Source organism: Thamnophis elegans, chromosome 2, assembly GCF_009769535.1.
Source record: "Thamnophis elegans isolate rThaEle1 chromosome 2, rThaEle1.pri, whole genome shotgun sequence".
In the NCBI taxonomy this organism is placed as follows: Eukaryota; Metazoa; Chordata; class Lepidosauria; order Squamata; family Colubridae; genus Thamnophis; species Thamnophis elegans.
The window spans coordinates 56329161-56350425 of record NC_045542.1 but is presented as its reverse complement, the minus strand read 5'-3'; the positions used below and the strand labels follow the sequence as shown (position 1 = coordinate 56350425).

The window sequence follows — 21265 nt, the reverse complement described above, 5'->3', positions numbered from 1 at the left end:
AATGGGAGGAAGCGGAGGTTGAAGGCCCGCCAGGCGGGGTGGCGCGTCGAGTCCGCGATGCGGCGGCTGAGTCGGCGCGTTGGTGAAATTTCTGGAAGCGGCGGGGCGCTGTTGTTCGGGAGCGTGCCGACTCGGAATCCGTAGCCGGAAGAGTCGGGCGGGGAAGGCAGAGCAGCGTGGGGAGCATGAACCACAAAAGCAAGAAGCGCATCCGTGAGGCGAAGCGGAGCGCGCGCCCCGAGCTCAAGGACTCCCTCGACTGGACTCGCCACAACTATTGCGAGAGCTTCCCGCTGAACCCGGCGGGCTGCAAGGTGAGCGAGAAGGCTCGGAGGAGAGTCTGAGGAAGGAGACTGCGGCGGGTAAAGGGCGGCAGCGAAAGCCGCAGCCGGACAGGCTCTCATAGGGGATCAGATCCCTTCCCGGGGGGCGGGTCGGCTTTCACGTCAGATTCTGTAACCTTTTCCTCCGGGATCTCAAGTCGGGTTAGGTAGAGAGCGGTCTCTTCTTCGGCTGATCTTACCGACAGGAACCCCGCTTGGTAGGTTGGGCGCCGAGAGAGGTGAGTGGGTTAACTCACCCCATGTCTCGGAGGGTGGGATTGTGTAGGCTCTTAGAGGTTCAAGATCGACCCTGAAAGATCGATGGGGCTATTTATCCTTTATTGTTGCTATGGTTATTCGTAGTGCTCTTAGTTAAAGTAGTGATCACTAAGTTATTTTCAATATAGAATGTTTGGCGGTCGAGAAACAACCCGAAGGTCCAGCGAAGGGGTCGTGGAGATGAAGAGTTTGGGGACAAGATAGGATCTCAAAAGTGAGGAGAGTCCTTAACACGTTGGCTAAAACCCCTCTCCTGTGTTGTATTTTGTATGGTTTGGGCTTCCATTAAAGTGATGGGAAAGGAACTGTGATCACAAAAAGGAGGGGGTCAATTTATTTTCCAAAGCACCAGAAGGCAAGACAAGAAACAGTGGATGAAAACTAATCAAAGAGAGAACCTGGAATTAAGGGGAAACTTTGTAACAGTGAGGACAATTAACCAGTGGAACAATTTGTCTGCAGAAATTGCAGGTACTCCATCACTGGAGGTTTTGCAGAAGAGACTGGACACTCAGTCACTTGTATGAAATGGTATAGGTTCTCCTGCTTGAGCAAGGGGTTGGACTAGAAGACCTCCAAGTTCCCTTCCAGCTCTATTCTGATGGTGCATAAACGATGCCTTGTTGAATTCAGCTGGACTTAATTGCTGTGGAAACTGTTTCTGAACAAGAATTGATGTTTGTCAGAGAGAACCTACACTTGTGTATTTTTAACTTTTTAATCACCAGAATTATAGATATGAATGGGATAATAAAGGGAAAAAGAAAAGGAAATGTTCATGACAGATAATTATTTTAAGATGTTTATGATATGCTGAGAATACATATTTATGTAAAATAGATTTCATACAATAATATGTGTAGGTAGAGATTAGTTTAGACAAAATATAGAAAGTGGAGAAAAGGTGAATTATAAAATGTAGATCTTGTAAGAATAGCAAGGAAGTGGTTGCCTCCTAAAAGTTAAGAGGAAATCTGCATGCTGCAAATGCTTGTATCTTTTATGTTTTCGTGGAATCCAGTCCTATTCACATAGTAGGAAACATTTTTAATTATATGTGGTGTAGTTCTTAGTAGCCGTTAATAAGATTAAGCAATAATTGGGTTGTTCATTACCAAGTTAAATTATGTCCAATTTTTAAATGGAACAGCAACTGAATCTACCATAAGCAACAATGTGGCATGCTACAAATAAAGTTGGTAAAATCTCATTCAAGTTGAGCTTAACTCATGGTCACTTAATGGACTTCAGCTTAATTAAGTATCTATATGTTTAGACAAATTTCATGCCAGTAAGATATATCAGTATAAAATAATAGAAGATGAAGGTAACGATATGGATGTGGGTCCATTTTAGTTTCAGATATAAAGTACTTCATTTTCAACCAGGGATATTTGTTTTTGGAACTGCAGTTAAGACTGCAGTTTCCATTTTTTTCCATCAGACCTACACTATATTGCCAAAAGTATTTGCTCACCCATCCAAAAAAACAGAATCAGGTGTTCCAATCACTTCCATGGCCACAGGTGTATAAAATCAAGTACTTAGACATGCAGACTGTTACAACAGAAACCAGAAAAGCTACTGGATTCAAAGTTACAATACCCAATCCCCTCCTCTCTCTGCAATCACATGACTACATTTTGGGCACTTGGTCCACATTTATGAGCATTTGCAGCATCATAAAGTCACATGACTGGGATTTACAATGTTTTTGCTAGAAGAAGGCATCTACTTCCAGTTTCTGGCAAAAAACATTCCACAGTGAACAATGGACTTATTTTATGATTGCTTCAGTAAAAAGGTCATAAAATCAGGTGCAGTCTCATGGTGATCCGCTTAACTTACCATCAAAACTTATAATCAAAATTGCGGACTTAATTGTGGTCATAAGTTGAGGATTACCTGTAATAGCAAATTCATACCCTACTGGTCTTTATTTCTCTGTTGCTTTCCCAGTTAAAACTTTTATCTCCTACTTTGCTAACAGGCACATATTTTTGAAATAGATATTTCAAAATCTATTGCGTCTGTGAAAACCTCCATGCCATTTGATGTTTCTGAGGATAAGAGATTGGATAAGGCTCTTAAATGCTTTTAGATTAGATTGAGAAGGATTCTTTGTTGTTCTCCTTGTCCATTACTTGTACCTGAAGATTTTTCAGGGTGGAATTGTGTAATACTTTGCATCATGTGCACACAAGTGTAGCACCTCACTTAAGCTCTTTAAAGCAAATGAGTCTTTTCCAGGTTTGTGAGGCTGCTTTAAACAGTTGCAGGTAAGTTCTGGATCATGCCTCAGTGCACTCCCATGCAAGGGCTCTTTTCAAACTGAGTGAAAGGCACTACAAAGACCTGTCTAAGCTGTTCTTCAAATAATGGGATAGGTTTATTCTCTGCACCTTCTTCCTGATGGGCAATAGGAAATAAAATTCCAATTTACCATCCACACAAGTTTATTTAGAAATGTAGTACAGTATTTGAAATGCATATTAAACAGCACTTTTTTTGCACATTTGTCTGTCATAGGCAAAAACTAATGATCAGCTTGGTAGCTATCATTTGAAACATTTTTCATTAAGATTTTGATTATATATTTGCTTACCTGTGAGTAATTGTGAACTTAACAGCAGTTCTTTATGGGATTCTATAGTTTAACAAATTAAAATGGCAGAATTTTTATAAGTAGAAGTACAGTGGAATTGCCTCATGTAAAAATTATCTCATAAGTTATATTACAAACACTTCTATTTCAAAATTAAAAAATAAAATCCATTTCATCTAGCAGTACCTGAATAAATTTATGCAATTTATAAGGAAAACAAAAGTTTAACATAATCTTAAAACATTTTTGTTGACTTTGTGGGTCTCATTCTGTGGGGCTAATAGGATCATTAATGTTCTACTGTATTATATTCTTTGTTACATCATTTTAAAGATAGTTCTTCATCCATTCTTATAGGATAATGTGGAAAGAGCAGATGCCCTCCATTTGTCAGTGGAAGAATTCATTGAAAGATACGAGAAACCTTATAAGCCTGTTGTCCTGTTAAATGCTGAGGCAGAGTGGTCAGCCCAAGAGAAGTGGACTCTGGAACGTCTGAAGCGCAAATACAGGAACCAGAAATTCAAATGTGGGGAGGACAACGACGGTTATTCTGTGAAAATGAAGATGAAATATTACATTGAATACATGGAGACTACACGAGATGATAGTCCTCTCTATATATTTGACAGCAGTTATGGGGAACATCCAAAGCGCAAAAAACTTTTGGAGGACTATAGGGTACCCAAATTCTTCACTGACGATTTGTTCAAATATGCAGGAGAGAAGAGAAGGCCACCTTACAGGTATCAACTAGCTAACCTCAAGGACCAAAAGTCTGGCTTATAGGCCAGTGAATGTCCCTTATTCTCATTTGTCCTACTCATTCAGACCAGGCACTAAGGGTTGTTTAGACTTTTTGATGTACACAGTAAAACAGGATGGCTTTCCAAATAGCAGCTACATTTAAGTTATAACTCATAAATCACTTAAAGCCAGATAAAGTTTTTTATGTTTTTTTAAAAGGTGAACTTGTGTAGTCAGTGGTCTTTTCGCTTTTCTTACCAATACTGCTCTTAGCCAATAAAGTACTCTCTGAATGGGTCAAAAGGCAATACTGAGTACAGATTCTGTACATGAATACAGTTTGAATACATGAATAGCACTGGATTGATAATAGTTGCTCTACTGTTTAAATGCATCTATTGTGCAGTTCTGGATTAGATTGTTTAGACAACAATGTCCATAGTTGGATTCTACTATCATTGGGGAAAAAAACATTTTATTCATCTTTGCCTTTAAGATAACTGCTAGGGCATACTTTTGGATGATTGTGTTAGATTGTTGAAATGTTAAAAAAGAATGGAGGATATTTTCTATCTATTCTTGACATTGTTCTTTTTAGTAATGATGCTTTGCATTCTTTTCTTTTTTATTCTCCTACATTGAAAATAGTCAGATTTTGAAATCCTTTCTTCATAGAGTGGTCATGGTACATTCTGAAAACCATTCCACACTTGGCCAGGATTCACATTTTGTAAAATAAACTACATACCGTATTTTTCGGAGTATAAAAATGGCCCATTTTTCACTCATTTCTGCCCTCCCCACCCCCCAGGAGCACTCTATAAGCCGCGTAAAGACTAATCACGACCATTTTGGTGAAAGGGGTGGGGTTTTGGGAGGCAAAAAATGCTGTATTCAGTGTATAAGACACATCCAGATTTTCAGCCTCTTTTTTGAGGGAAAAAGGTGCGTCTTATAGGCCGAAAAATACAGTAGCTATCTTGAAATGTTTTATATTCCATTAGGAAAGGGAGTACAAATTAGAATTCTATTTTTTATTCAGAAATATGAAAATAATCTTTCTGAAAACTTTTGCATTATGGAACAAAATATTTAGGTCTGCTTTAGAAAAGGAAAGGAAATATTTATTTTTGGGGAAATGTTAACAAGAAAAATAATTATGTTTTCTAATATTGCAGGTGGTTTGTGATGGGCCCACCTCGTTCAGGAACAGGCATTCACATTGACCCTCTGGGAACCAGTGCATGGAATGCTTTAGTCCATGGACATAAGCGCTGGTGTCTCTTCCCTACCAGCACTCCCAGAGAACTGATCAAAGTGACCCGTGAAGAAGGAGGCAATCAGCAAGATGAAGCCATTACTTGGTTCAGAGTAATATATCCCCGAACGCAACTTGCCACTTGGCCTTCCGAGTTCAAACCTTTGGAAATAGTACAAAAACCTGGAGAGACTGTGTTTGTGCCAGGTATGTGTATTTGTTAAACTATGCTGAAGTCTATTTTATTTTACAGTAAGGATGGTCAATCTATGGTCCTTTGTGGGGGGGGGGGCGCTCCACTGCCTCCTTCATTCTTGTCATTGCATTTTGCTAACGTCAAAGCTCCAAATTATGTATGTTTTAGAGGGGAAAAGAATAAAAATTCTAATACTCACAAAACAAAATTTTTTTGGGGGGGACAACAAGTGTAGGTTTATGAACGTGTGGCATGACCCCCCTCTTTCTTAGATTTACTAACCAAGGTATCCTGGAGGACTCAGCCTATACTTTTTTTGCATTTTTATATATTTTGTTACTATGTCTCTAACAAGGTCATATTATATTGTATCATAATACAGCAGAAATCAGTCTGGTGACAAAGAATGTGCACATTTAATCTCCAAAGCCCTTCTCAAAGACTCAGGATGTCATTCGCCTTTGGAAGACCATAAGCTTAAAAGCACCATTGTTTTAGGAGGCAAGCTATAGATTAATCACTGCTTACTGTAGATGTTAGGGTTCCTTCTCTAATTTAATTCACAAGAAGTGATTGTCTACATCTCCTGTAGAAGAATATACTCTAATTAGACAATCTTTTTATGAAGATCCCTAAGCCTTTTAACACAGCTGCCATTCCTTAAAATCAAACATCTAGAAAATCTGCAAAGGCTTCTCTTTATATATCCAATAGTATAATGAACATAAAGGAAACATTACACATGGATCGACGAATAAACCTAATATAAAGTGAGTTGTTCAGAAAGAAAACTGAAATAGGGATGCTCTAAACAATTAGAATGTTATGAAAATTATGGTGAATGAATCCATGAATAATGTCTTCTGAGTGACAGACACCTTAATTAGTGCAGTCAGGCTATTGACAGGCTGATCATTCTTAAATAACTTCTTAAAATCAGTTACTTCAATGCATTAATACAGCTACTTGTGCAAAGGTCATTTTACATAGTTGGGAGAAGTAATTTTCCTTATTCTTTCAGAGTTTCATCAAATGGAAATAAAGTCCCTATAGTCAATCGGATTAAATAATTTTACTTACTAAAACATGGTGTAATCATTATGATGTTGTATGATACCAGGGAGATCCAGGCTCAAGTTCACCCTTACACATGGAAGTTCATTGAGTGATTTTGGGCAGTCACACATTTTCAGCTTAAAATTGAATAAATAATTTGTCATGGTTTAATAATGTCTAAGGTGATACATGATATTTTCAGTTCACAAGAAACTGAACGTGGATTGCAGTCATGTTCTATGTTAGCTACTTGTTTATTTTATTAATTATAATTTAAGAGTGCTTTAACAAAATAAGATAACTTTACTTGTCTTTTTTTTTTTTTACTGTGAGCACACTGGCCCACATTAAAAATGAAATTCTGTTGCCTGTTCAGAAATATTCCACCTTTAAATTCAAGAGTATTCCAACACCAAATCTTCACTGGCATTATTTGTTAAAGATAAATAAAAGCTAGAAAATTTAGTGATATTTGATTTTAACCAATTTCATCATACAAAAGTGTGGTATACCTTATGAATATTTTAATTACTGTCTAAAAAAGTCATTTGTATATAATTTTTATCAAAAGTTAAAAAAAGAAGATAAAATTATGCAAACTAATATAAATCGGGGAATAAGAAATAGAGATAAAGAAAAAATCAGACAAAAGGTGCAAGAAAAAATAGAAAAAAGATGCAAAAAGTGGCTTCCTGTACTCTTCATTCTTGTTACAAGTACAATTATATTTTAACCACTCTCTTTCTCTAGTTACATCATAATCTTTCATTCCCCTTGATTTTCTAATAATTTCCGATATGTCAACCATTTGTTCTTGTCCTTTCAGTCTGGTTTTAGGCCTGGTTACGGTACCGAAACCGCTTTGGTCGCACTGACCGATGATCTCTGCCAAGCCAGGGATAGAGGGCATTCCTCTATCTTGGTGCTTCTTGACCTCTCAGCGGCCTTCGATACCATCGACCATGGTATCCTTCTGCGGCAGCTGGAAGAGGTGGGAGTGGAAGGCACCGTTTTACGGTGGTTCTCCTCTTACCTCTCTGGCAGGTCGCAGTCGGTGTTGGTCGGAGGACAGAGGTCGACCCCTAGGCCCCTGGAATACGGGGTGCCGCAGGGCTCGGTCCTGTCCCCCCTCCTATTTAACATCTACATGAAGCCACTGGGTGAGATCATTCGGCGGTACGGGATTAAATACCATCAGTATGCGGACGATACCCAGCTGTATCTGTCCGCCCCTTGCCAACTCAGTGAAGCGGTAGAAGTAATATACCAGTGCCTGGAAGCTGTCGGTCTGGATGGGAATGAACAAGCTTGCGCTCAACCCTGATAAGACTGAGTGGCTTTGGATGCTGCCTCCCCAAAACAGTCCAGACATTCCACCTTTAAACCTGGGGGGGTGAAATCTTACACTCCTCAGAGAGGGCCCGCAACTTGTGCGTTCTCCTGGACCCGCAGCTGACACTAGAACATCATTTGCCAGCTGTGACCAGGGGAGCTTTTGCCCAGGTTCGCCTGGTGCACCAGTTGCGACCCTATCTGGACCAGGAGGCACTCCAAATGATCACTCATGCCCTCGTCACCTCAAGGCTCGACTACTGTAACGCACTCTACATGGGGCTGCCCCTGAAGAGTGTTCGGAGACTACAATTGGTCCAGAATGCAGCCGTGCGAGCGATATTGGGTGTACCTAGGTACACCCACGTTACACCTATCCTCCGCAAGCTGCACTGGCTCCCCATTGGTCTCCGAACACGCTTCAAGGTGCTGGTTATTACCTTTAAAGCCCTACATGGCCTAGGACCTGGATATCTCCGTGACCACCTCCTGCAACATACCTCCCAGCGCCCAATAAAATTGCACAGGGCGGGCCTCCTCCGAGTACTGTCGACTGCGCAGTGCCGTCTGGCAGCTCCTTGGGGGAGAGCCTTCTCTGTAGCTGCCCTGGCCCTTTGGAATGATCTACCCCCTGAGATCCGGACCCTCCCCACTCTCTCGGCCTTCTGTAAGTCTGTTAAGACCTGGCTGTTCTGGCAGGCCTGGGGCTGTTGATCTAGATTGATCTTCAGCCCCATTAAGATTGAGTGTATGTTGTGTCCTCCTTTTAACTCATCTTTGTTCTGTATTTTAAACTTTTTTTAAAATGCTTTTAAACTGTTTTTATGTAAGCTGCCTGGAGTCCTTTGGGATTGGGCAGCATACAAATCTATTAAAATTGGAAAAATTGGAAATTGTTTGATGTTTTTCTTCTATGACCTGCTTTCTGAGCTGAAATCCTTAAGGGAGCTTGGGGGCTCTACCTGTGGTTATACATATCCCCTAGTCTCAATCCCCAAGTCCCACTGTCTAGAGAATTTACTCATCTGATAAACACAGGTAGAAAAGTTAGTATCATATAATCCCCTTTCTACGCAGATAATTTCAGCCTGTGTCTACTGGAATTTTACATAAAAAGGAGTACGAATTTGTCAGCTTTTGCAAAAAAGGATCCCCTCCCCCATCCCTTCTACTCTCTGCCCAATTCTCCATTCTCTACAATATATGGAAAACTAAAAGGAGAACTTGTGTTGGAAATTTAACACAGAATTAGTTACTATTGATTATCAGACCTTTGGGATATATTACAAAGAAAACATGTAAAACAAACAAGCTATTTATTGATTGTAAAGTTACAGTTAAAACAGTGATATACATATTTTCTTCTGTTGATGATCATAAGCTTCTGCAGTGTTGCATTTGTAGGTGGCTGGTGGCATGTTGTTCTCAATCTTGACACGACTATTGCTGTCACTCAGAATTTTGCCAGCTGTACAAACTTCCCTGTGGTGTGGCACAAGACAGTAAGGGGAAGACCGAAGTTATCTAGAAAATGGTACAGGTGAGAGATGTCAATGTTATTTCAATGATTTCCCAGGTGCGGGTTGGATAAGCCAGCTGTTGCTTCCTAGAGCAATGCAGACACCTGGAATAATGTTTAATGTAATATGTGAAATGTAAATCTAATTAAGTTTTTTGCATTTTGGAAAGACTTTCTGGGCAGTCTGGCTTGTAATAGCAACATGGTCCATGGAGTCCAGAAGAAGAATTAGGCTTCTGGATTTCAAGATTCATTAAGGTGACTCAACTATATATTTAAAAGTTATAGTTTTAAGGCTGAGAATGTTTGATCACTCAGTTATTAAACACAAAAGTAATATTAAAGTGATTACTGATTAAAGTTATTTTAATGTTTTAATTAAATAAATACAATTAAAGATGAAGCTTCCTAACTTTACTGTGGATGTAAAGGCATCCCAACTAGCTCCAGGATTTCTAAACTTTTGCAGAGCAATAGTCTTCTGTATCCTACCAAGCATTGCTGGATCAAATCAAAGGTTAGGTATTACAGTCCCATAACAATGTGTCACCTGGTCTTTGGGAAACCAACAGATTCAGTAGGTCCATGCAGGCAATAGCCCTCTCTTGTTATATTTTTGGTAAGCAGTTTCATACTTTTAAGAAAAATATTAATAGTCTGTTCTGTTGTAGGATTAATTTGGGTCATGTTTTTAAGAACAGAATTTGTACATTCCACTACTCATTTCATTAGCTACCTAAGATAGATAATATTTTATAGCTGTAGTAGTTTGATATTCCATAGGTTGAGTGCAAATGTCAATTCCTGGGTTGGTGGGTTTAATGCCAGTTAAACACTTAGGGAAAACCTTTAAAAATGAAGTGAAATGAGGACGATAGGGGGGGAAACTGATTTCAGCAATGAAATATTTTGCTTCCTAAATTAATAAAATGGGCAGTAAAAGCTGAATTTTGAGAGAACAGAGTAAGCTGCCGTCCATTATGGAGCCCCACCTGGGAAGACGCCTTGGCAAAGTCCCAAGCAAAACTTCCCTGAGATGGATAATAATCTTGCAAAGGAAACATTTTTGAGACAACCGTTTCTTCTTTTCTTTGGTAACAAATATGTTATGACCCAGTTTATTAGCTTTTACCAAGTCACTACTTTTTAATGTATTGCTTGAGGAGGAGAGCAGGGCATATTCTTGTTATATTTTGTTATGCTATGAAATACTGAGTGGCCTATGAAATAAAGTAGGGTATGTTGTACTCTTTCATCTCTTTAAAACATAATGCTTTTATCCTCTTTATTTATACACCCCAAGGGTCCTCAAGCAGGAACACCCTGAACTAGCTGTACTAGCAGATTCTGTTGACTTGCAAGAATCAACGGGCATTGCTTCAGACAGTTCTAGTGATTCATCTAGTTCTTCCAGCTCCAGTTCTTCAGATTCTGATTCAGAGGTAAGGACCAGGCTGCTGCAGATTACACCTGCATTAGAACTAAACAACACCTGCTACTTAACCCAAGCTATAGCTACTGTATATACTCGAGTATAAGCCTAGTTTTTCAGCCCACTTTTTGGGCTGAAAAAAGCCGCCTCGGCTTATACTCGAGTCAGTGAAAAATTTGCCCGAAATGGAGGAGAAAAAGGGGCGGGGCCATGCCGCTGGGTGACACTCGTGAATGGCCCAGTGCCCCTGTGAGTTTCCCCTCCCTCTGTGTCAGTTTGCCGCGCAGCGCGCACCGCACCATCCCCCCTCCTCACGTTCTAATGTAATGCAGGGCTGTCTTACGATTCCCCTTCCTCCCCCTCCTGCCGCTCTGCAACGATGTCCCACCTCCTTGTTATGGCAAGCAGCCACATAGCGATGTCCCACCTCCTCTGGTACAGTGATCCAATGATAGGAATCACTGTGCCGTGTGTCATAGGAGGCGGGACATCGCTCCCGCAGCTGCACGGGACATCATCATCATAGCGGGACATCAGCATCATGAGGTGAGTGAAGTATTTCATTGAATACACCGCTAGTTTACTGTTTTTCTTTGAAATAAATATTCAAAAACATTATTGGTATCTATTTTTATTTTTGAAATTTACCGGTAGCTGCTGCATTTCCCACCCTAGGCTTATACTCGAGTCAATAACTTTTCCAGTTTTTTGTGGTAAAATTAGGTGCCTCGGCTTATTTCGGGTCGGCCTATACTCGAGTATATACGGTATACATAAAGACAAAAAAAACTGTCTATAAAAAATGAGAGGTAAGATTCTCAACCAAAATCAATGACATTATTAATTGAAAAAGAAATCCTGAGAAGGATCTGTCTGTCCCGCGTGGTACTGGAGGACGGTACCTTGAAAGAGCTATCTTCTCCATTTCATACAAAGTTGCAAACTCTGCTTCTGCCGATTACACCAATTAACATATTCAGAAGAAATATTTTAGAGACAAACTGTGTGTGTGTGTGAATGGCATTCATACTTCTGTTATGTCCTCCTCCAAATAGGATATTTCATTCTCCCCACCCCCAAAAGTAAACCATTAATAGACCACAAAAGAGTGATTGAGTATTAAGCTTAATGTTGAGGAAAGAGAGGCTTGCAGTATGTTGGTGAGCCTTTCTTCCATTTTGGCTTCTTCTACTTGGGGATTTAATTGAGGCAGCTGGTCTTCAATTGGTACCAGTTAAGGCCAGCTCTCTCTATAAGAAGACATCTACAACTTGGTTATGGACAGGCATAATATAAATTATGTCTTATCTCTTACTGCATTGCTGGTTATCATTCATCAACCCTTTTCTGGATGTCGAGCTCCCTTTTGGGTAAAGGCCATTCTGCCGTTTCTTGTGTGTTGTTTGCATGCACTTTGTAGCATGGTTTCCTCAAATTCCCTTTAATCTGGACCATCTTGGCAAGTTACCTGGGTTTCTTTTCATCCTATTACTTCCAACAAAGTGAATAGAGTTCTATCTGAACCATTGTGAGCTAGATCCTTGCCTATCCTGGCTCTTTGTGTAGTTGGGAAGGGTGGATAATTCTGTGGACCTGGGAAAAATACCTATTTGTAGGCGGGTTTTATGCCAGTAGCCTATAAAGAGGCATTAATCATCTCCTTAGGGGGGGTCTTCTCTGGATAATTATCATCTGGTCTCCAACCTTTTTGTGACAAAATGTGTTGAGACACTTGTTTGGGATCAACTACAGAGCACTGTAGAAGTGGGTTATCTGGACTTGGTATCCGGGTTCACACCCTGGCAATGGATAGAGTTGGCATTGGTTGCTTTGTTGATGAATTACATCAGTACCTGGACATGGATAGTTTGCTAATTCTGGTGCTTTTGGACCTTTTAACAGCCTTCAGTATAATTCACCATGATGTTCTTCAAGATGGGGTATAGGGATTGGAGGCACTGTTTTGTAGTAGTTCTGCTACTTACTTTGTAATTCAAATTGATGGTAGTTGCAAGGGAGAGAATAGCACATAACTGCAGATCAGAGACACTCTAGAAGTCCTACCACAGCCTGGAGTTTTGTGTGATTTTGGATGGAAGAGAACAGGCTCAAATTAAACCTTAGTTATACATTAAGGTTTTTCTACAATCCCTGTTTTGTTTCTGCATAGGGTTAAAGCAGTGTTTCTCAACCTTGGCGAATGCATTCGCTGGCTGGGGAATTCTGGGAGTTGAAGTCTGGACATCTTCAAGTTGCCAAGGTTGAGAAACACTGGGTTAAAGCATATAAGTAGTCCTTGCTTAACGTCCATTTGTTCAGCAACCATTCAAAATTACACTGGTGTTGAACAAAGAAATTACTAGTCCTTAAAATTCTGGCCATTGCAATGCCTCCCATAACTGCCTTTGGGCTGCCTACCAACTTAACTACCACCACCTGGCTCTGCTCATCACCATACCATGTGCCACTGCTGTACCAGCTAGGGCCTTCTTTTGCTCCAGAGCCTTTCATAAGACTTCTGCTCTTGTAGAGGAGCAGCGTGCAGTGTGGTAGGCAGGGCTTCTGACAGTAGGATAGAAGGGCAGCCAAATGGACAGAGATGAGGGGGAGGTAAATGGATGAGGGTAGTTTAAGTGGAGGCAGTCTCTAATCTTTTTCCAAGAATGGCTTGGATCCGATGAGTCCTCACTTAATGACTATGGGATTCATTGAATAACCACAGCTAGGCTTGCTAAAACTGCCATTACTAAGTGGAACAGTCACATGACACTTTATTTAATGACGGTTGCTAATCCCAATTATGGACTGTTAAGTGAGGACTAGTTGTACTGGATGTTGTTCCTCAAATGTCATGGCTTCTTTTTCTGATGAAGCCTTTTGCAGTTTTGAAATTATTTATTTAACTTATTATTTTGTGTTTAGTGCGATTCTAGCTCTGAAACCGAAGGAATGGTGCATCGAAGAAAAAAGCGGAGAACATGCAGCATGATGGGAAATGGTGATACTACCTCTCACGATGACTGTGTGAGCAAAGAGCGTAGCTCCTCCAGGTATTAAATCAAAATACTTATTCTTACCAGCCAGGGATAAAAGTTAGTGAGATCTATAGCTGTGAACTAAACTAGATTGCAGTCAGAGAATAATTGGGAATATCTACAAAGAATAAAGCTTATCACATTATATGTAACCAGATATCCCATTTCTAATGCTCTAAACTTATTTTTTTCCTATTTATCAAAAGTCTTGAGGAAGACTTTTTTCATTAATTCTAAGTCTTTTGTCAAACTATTCTCTTCACGTAAACAGTATGCACACAATTGAAAATGCTGTTGTTGAGGTATTAGATCAAATGTTATACTTGTAAAAGACTTTAAAATACTACAATTAGTAATGGAGGAATAAGAATTTAGTGTGCAATTACATAATGGAATGTCTTATATAATTAATTCCCTGTAGTGCTGTTGCCATAAATACCTCCATGGTAACTATATTCTATCAAAGATTATTATTTATATTAGATCTTCCTTTTTAAAATTGTGTATGTTGATATGACTGGGAGATTATGGTTGGGCTACTAAGTGACTAAAAGCAACAAGGTCACATAAGAAAGTAACACCATCTTTCTTTTTTAGATTATTCATTATAAATCAAATAGAAATAGAAATCAAATAAATAAAATTTATTTATTTAGCTTTTGCTTAAGAGAAAATCCTGAATCTACAGATCTTATATTTCTGTGACAAGGGATGCGGTGGTTCAGTGGCTAAAACGCTGAGCTTGTTGATCAGAAAGGTAGGCAGTTCAGCTGTTCGAATCCCTAGCGCCACATAACGGAGTGAGCTCCCGTTACTTGTCCCAGCTTCTGCCAACCTAGCAGTTTGAAAGCACGTAAAGAAATGCAAGTAGAAAAATAGGGACCACTTTGGTGGGAAGGTAATAGTGCTCTGTGCACCTTTGCCGTTAGTCATGCTGGCCACATGACCACTGAGACATCTTTGGACAGCGCTGGCTCCTCGGCTCAGAGACAGAGATGAGCACCGCCTCCAAAGCTGGAAACAACTAGCACGCATGTGCTGGAGAACTTTTACCTTTAGCTATATTTCTCTGGACAAAATCTCAGGGTAAATAGCTCATCCCTCTTAATTTTTTGTATCTAAATTCTCACCAAATGTTGAATGATTAAAGGCTCTTTCTCTAGTTCCTTCTGATTTCATTTGTTGTCACAATGAAAGAGATTCCTTTGATGTTGAAGAAAATGGGATTACTTACAAGAAATCTAAGATGCATAGTTTTCCAAGGAAATACTGTATTGTCACTTGCATGTTATAAGAAACTTGCTATTACAGTTATTTATATATTTTTTATTTTGACAGAATTAGGGAATCTTGTGGAAGTCGTGCTCATCCATGAAAGATAACAAGACCTTCTGCAAATAGTTGCAACCTGCCAGATGTCTTCTATTCTTCCCACCAGCTATACTCTTGAAGTTTTTTGAAGACTTCCCCACTCCATTTTTATTTTAAAATCTAAACTTTTAACTTCTATTCCGTTATCAAAGTCTGACATCTTGCTAACTAAAGGAGAACACTCAAGATTTCTATGTGTTCAAACTTTTTTTCCTTCTCATATTCTACAAGACAACGGTAATAAACAGAAGGCAGTGTTGATGTCTATAAAGTCATACTATACTTTCCAACACTATACAGTCAACAATGGAAATGGCAAATTTCTACTAACAAAACTGTCTTTTAAAACAAACCCTGCTCCAATATTGTCATATGTTTACAAGACGAATTCTAGTGCATTAACAACTGGGGGTCAGACATACAACCGTTAGTCTGCAATTGGCCAGCAGATCTTTCATTGTAGCACAAGCAAACCAAGATGATTCTCCTATTGTGTAAATTATTACATGTAAAAGCACCTTTTATAATTCTGAATATATTGATAACATCAATCCAACCATGGACTAATGAGACTCTTATGAAAATATTGTTTGAACCAGCAGTTCATCATCGCTTTGCTTTTTTTTTCTATTTTAATATTTTTTTAAAAACTGCAGATACTTGCAGTCACTTTGGAAGTATAACCCAGAAACAAATGGAGATGGGAGAAACTAGCTGCCTCATTTATCTCCCTGTGGGAATTTCTGGAAACATGAAGGTAGAAGGATTTGTTCCTAAAAGGAGTGGGTAGAGTCTGAATAAATATAAATAAAATATCTATTTAATGAGGAACTGCTTTTTGGGAGCCTACAAACTTTCTACTGTTATCTACTGTTCTAGTGTTGTAGATATTTGAGGTGTGTTTATTCTGTCCTGAATAATGTGGTTGTATATCTGTCATGACAGCTGGATTATTTCAGGATGTGCTGCTGTTTCAATGGCACTTTTGTTGGTAACAGAGACTGGTATTCTGTTCTGAGGTGCGCTTATAACTCCATTTATGAAGGTAATTCCATTCCAAGTTGAAAAGATTAGATAAGCAAAATGAAAATATTCTGTACACTGATCACCCTTGAAAATGCAATAAGTGATTATTGAGATTTTCTTACAAGGTATGGAGTGCAGGTTATTTAATTCTATTCTATATAACTGAAGATGCCTAAGAAAATCCATATTTAATGGACGGTGGAATGTGAAATCAGCTTGTGCATGGCCATTTACTAACTGACTCCTGGCCAGAGTTAGGGTGTCGAAGGAGTGGCAATTTTAGTTGACTGTTCCTTATGAAGAGATGTTAAAGTAAGGAGTACAAAATTTTCAAAAATTGCTCCATTCTCTATGTATCTTTCCCCTAGTAGGAACCTCATTTCAAAATCTCATTTCTCTCTGCAAATGGAATTTACTTTTTAGGTAGGATGTTCTGGAACAGCCCATTATGTTTCTGAATACACTTAAATCTTGTTTGACTAGACCTTGATACCATGAACTATGGCTTGGGTTTTAAGATTCATTAAGTGTTCAAGTTGCAGGTTCTGTGCACCCAAACAGGCAGAAACGCTTCCTTTAAAACTAGAAATATGTTATATTTGTGACACAAGGAATCAGATAAATCTATTCACTTATATGTTCTTATTTTGGATTTTAATCAGGAAGTTAGTATGACAAAAAATGAGCATTGTTTTGACTAATAAAAAAGAACCCTACATATGTGGTATTTCCTATATAATGGAATCTGATTTTTCAAAACAAAGAAATAAACCTGAAGCTTTTTTGTTTGGTTTGCATGAAAAGTTACTAATGATGGCATTCTTAGCAATAGTAGCCATAGACAGTAGTGGAATGGCATAAGTTTTTAAATCTTTTTAATAATGATGAGGTTTGTTTATAACAGCTGTTTGCTTCTGATGTTACATTTTATATTTCAGATTCCCAAATTGATAAATAAACTTGGTTATTCCTTCTTTTAAAAAGGAATTAAATTTTATTTATAAAATTGGGCATACTTGTACATGAGACTTAAATTAGGATTTGCCTCCAGTACTAACAATTATAGCTTTATGTAGTGATTAATTTGGTTTAGCTGTGGTTTTTCTCCTATATTTTTCTCCTATTAAGCTAAAGCCAGTTTACCAAGTTATAAGAAGGTCTTCTAAACAATGTATTTAGACTAAACACTAAGATGGGCTTTTGTCATCCTCTTTTGAAGATGCTTTTATAAATTATCTTTATGAATCCCAGGAAGATACATGTTTTGAATGAACTACATGTATAATAACTCAGTCCTGGTATTTTTTTTAAAAATAATTCTTGTTACAAAGTTAATTTCTAGTTGATTGTTAATTCCACTTTAGTCACCATTTACCAGGTAAAATACATGTTCTGAGCAACCAGTTCATTATATTGAGTCAATTTACCCTAGACTTTTCCATATAGAACTTCATTCACATTTTACGAAGACCTAAATCTTGTTTGATGATTAAAAAAAATAAAAGTCGTATTTTCTATTATTTAATATTTTGATTTAAATTTCATTCATGTCTCTATATGATAAGTAGTCAAAATTTTAAGACACAAATACTGGATCAGGTGCAATATGAGGATGGTAGCCTCCCATCACTAATATAGAAGTTTAGAATGTGCTGTATTTCACACGCGAAGGTAAACAACTACTTCAAAATAGGCATGGACATTGCTAAATACATCCAGTAAACAGCAGAATAATACCTGTTAGTAATATCCTATGAGTATCAGCTACTCAAGGTGCAGTAGAGAGAGCTTTTGAGAAGTTTGGTGGTACGTTACAAGAGGTAGGAATGCAATATCTAGAAAGAACATCTTAAAATGCAGAAATGGAGAAACCTGGATTACAGGAAGCTTTAGTTTGAATAAACACAATAATGCAAGGAAAAAGGTTTTCCAAAGAAATATTGCCAACATCTACTTCAAGCAACATAGTTTCTAACCTGAGAGACATTGCTGAATTAAAATCAGCTGAAAGTGAAATGTAGTTCAGAACCAATATTTTAAAAGTGACTTTTGTAAAATCATTGCTGGGTGCTTGTGATAATTGAGAATTAAGTCTTATTTTAGTGGTAAAGGTTTCCCCTGTCCAGTGGTGTCTGACTAGGGGGTGGTGCTCATCTCAGCTTCTTAGCAGAGGGAGCCAGCGTTGTCCAAAGATGCTTCTGTGATCATGTGACCAGCATGACTTTATATGCTTAGGTACATGACAGCTATTTACTCACATTTGCATACTTTTGAACTGCTAGGTTGGCAGAAGCTGGGGCAAGTGTGAGCTCACCATTGCATGGTGCTCAGGGCTCAAACTCTGGCTATCAGCTTTCTAGCTGACAAGCTCAGCATCTTTAACAGCAGAGCTTAGAAAACACAATTTGTGCCTTCAAACTTGTGATTAAGAATGTAGTTCAGGTGCGTGTTTGACTCTTAATAAAATGCAGTAGCTGCACTGCTACCAGATAGCTTGCTTATGTCACTCCATATTACCGATGATGGCCTTTCCTCCTGGCTAGCAATCATAACAGAATAATCTCACAAAATATAGTTATATAGCTTCAAGCACTCAGTGGCAAAAACCTCTTAACATCCCAACCTGTCTAGTAATTCTCTGAAAGTTCATGATTTTAGTCCTTGTGATCAGTTACATTAGTGAATCGGCAAATTCCATAAGCTGTCTCTGCAGCTGCAGCATAAGCATCAACATTATTTTAAATAGAAAATTAGTAGTTACTACGCAAAAGAAGCAAATCCCAGTCACCTTGATATCTTCCTCCTTTTAGCCAGATCCTGGATGCAGTGATTTGTGCATCCTTGAGTGCATGTTTTAACAGGAAGCGAGTGGCACACACTCTTAAACCATCATTGGACCCAACAGATAATGGATAATGAGCCAACGTGGCACAGTGGTTAGAGTGCAGGCTCAAGGTTGACTCAGCCTTCCATCCTTCCCAGGTGGGTAAAATGAGGATTCAGATTGTTGAGTCAGGCAATATGCTGACTGTAAACCACTTAGAGAGGGCTGTAAAAGCATTATGAAGTGGTATATAAGTCTAAGTGTCATTGCTATTTGCTAACACTCATTCAGTCTCCAACGTCCCTTTTTAGATTGTCAGATGAGCTTCAAAGTGCCTTAGGGGAAATGGATTTTCTGAATTTTGGGGGGTTGGATTTCAGGCCATGACACAGCACAGATCAGTGCTGTGTCAGTGGCACTGATCTTTGCTTGTAGATGAGTTCTGGCAGATTTGTGTTCAGTTTTTTTATTCTCCTTGACTTCTCAACAGCCTTCAGTATCATCAATCATGGTATCTATCTAAAGCAGGGACTAGGGGGCACAGTGTTCCCCTTTCTTCATGGCTGGTTCCAATTGGTATTTCTGGGGAAAGAACTCAAGCTTGAGTTTCCTGATGTATTTCAAAGGTTCAATGCTATTGTTAAAACATCTATATGAACATCTATAGCCACTGGATGAATTCATTCACTGCCCAGGGGTCAAATAATAACCACATGCTGATGATACTCAACTGAATAACAGATTGACCAATGCCTTCAAAATTTTCTCTTAATATCTGAAGATGGTGGGGTCTGACTGGGGAGAAACAGTTAAAGGACAACTCTGGCAAGACTTGGTGGTTATGTATTTTGGATTGCTCCAACGCCAAGGTCTTTCCACTTTCATCTCTTTGAGTTTGTTCTTCCCCAGACAAATGCAGCACGCAATAGGGAAATTTCTGGGTTCACAGTTGCAGCTCCATAAGCAAGTGGCAAATATGAGCAGAAATAACTTTTTCTTTAAAAGAAAAAACAAGAAAGTCCAGTTGTCTCCTGAAAAAGGCCCTTTGGGACTACCATGACCTGGGTGACTGAGAATCTCTACAGAGTATGAGCAGAAAGGTTCCAAGTGGGCCAATTGAAGCCATTCCTAGATTGAAGGATCCTAGATCCCGTTACCTCACATATCAACAGCTGAAATGTATTCCATATGTGGCTGCCCTTGACAATCACTCAGAAGCTATAATTGATCCAGATTGTAGCAGCACAAACACTTGTGGTGTATCTCAGTACCCTGCAATTAGGCTGCTCAAACTGCACTACTGATAAACCCTAATCTTAAAACAAGGTCATCCGATGGGACTTGGAGGTCATTCCTTCTGTCATGGAGTCTATCCTCTGCAAAAGGATCCCCACTGAGGTTTCAGTCACCCCATCCTGCCATCCTAAAGACCAAATATTTGACTCACATTCCAACTTAAGAAATGTGTCCATTATGGGAATTTTATTAATGAATTGGCATATTCTAGGTTATTTTTCTGTGTTATATTGAATGCTGCTATGAATTGGATGGCTTATACATTTGAAATATAAAGGAAGGAAGGAAAACAGAGATAATGAAATGAGAGTTTACTTTCTAATAGACTGATCAGGGAGAGTGGATTACCCTGAGCCCCCAAAAATGTTTGGCTTTGCGGTGGAGTGATATATAAACCACGTTTTATGGTCTAACACTCAGCACAACCCAACTCTCAAATTTTTCCTGGGAAGTTTACACGACCCAATATTTGATGAAGATGCAATATCCATCTGCAAATATTTGAAACTTCTTCTCAAAACAGCCCTTCCTTTGGTCCCTCCTTCCCTTCCCCCGTGTTAAGGCTCCTAAATGGGAATGGCCATCCCGGCCGCCTCAGCTTGTCAGGAGTGGCACCAGAGGCAGAGAGGGGCGGGCCCCGGCCAAGTGACGCGGGTGTTGTGAAACCCTATCCCGCTTTCGGCTTCGGAAGGGAAGGGATTTAACCGACCGCCGCTTTCAGGCAGCTGAATTCAGTCCAGCTGCTCAGTTGCCCGGCGGTGGCGGCTGCAGAAAGAGGAGGAGGGGAAAAAAAAAAGCACGAGGGGGCGACGACTCGCCATCGCAGTTTCCCGGTCAAATTGCGGCCAGTGCTGTCGGGGGTCGCCCAGCCGCCGGAGGCATGGATATAGCGGTGGACTTATACGTTGCAGTCCCGCTGCTTTTCACCGTCCTGGCCGTTATTCTAGCATCGGTCTTTGTCAGACT

At 39.3% G+C, this 21265-nt stretch overlaps 1 protein-coding gene across 1 annotated transcript; it reads left to right on the top strand.

Moving 5' to 3' along the window:
* The first annotated feature begins 41 nt into the window (after positions 1-41).
* On the top strand, positions 42-16895 carry JMJD6 (jumonji domain containing 6, arginine demethylase and lysine hydroxylase). Its single transcript, XM_032209234.1, has 7 exons — positions 42-314; positions 3565-3953; positions 5133-5419; positions 9201-9336; positions 10619-10757; positions 13670-13797; positions 15121-16895. The coding sequence occupies exons 1-7, from the start codon at positions 186-188 to the stop codon at positions 15155-15157; spliced, it is 1245 nt and encodes a 414-aa protein (XP_032065125.1). The 5' UTR covers positions 42-185; the 3' UTR covers positions 15158-16895.
* Positions 16896-21265: the final 4370 nt, after the last annotated feature.

Bases quoted from the DNA above. Each gene is read 5' to 3' on its own strand.
- JMJD6 (XM_032209234.1), top strand. From the start codon at position 186: ATGAACCACAAAAGCAAGAAGCGCATCCGTGAGGCGAAGCGGAGCGCG. The intron at 315-3,564 runs GTGAGCGAGAAG...CCATTCTTATAG, and splicing joins TGAACCCGGCGGGCTGCAAG to GATAATGTGGAAAGAGCAGA. The intron at 10,758-13,669 runs GTAAGGACCAGG...TTTTGTGTTTAG, and splicing joins CTTCAGATTCTGATTCAGAG to TGCGATTCTAGCTCTGAAAC.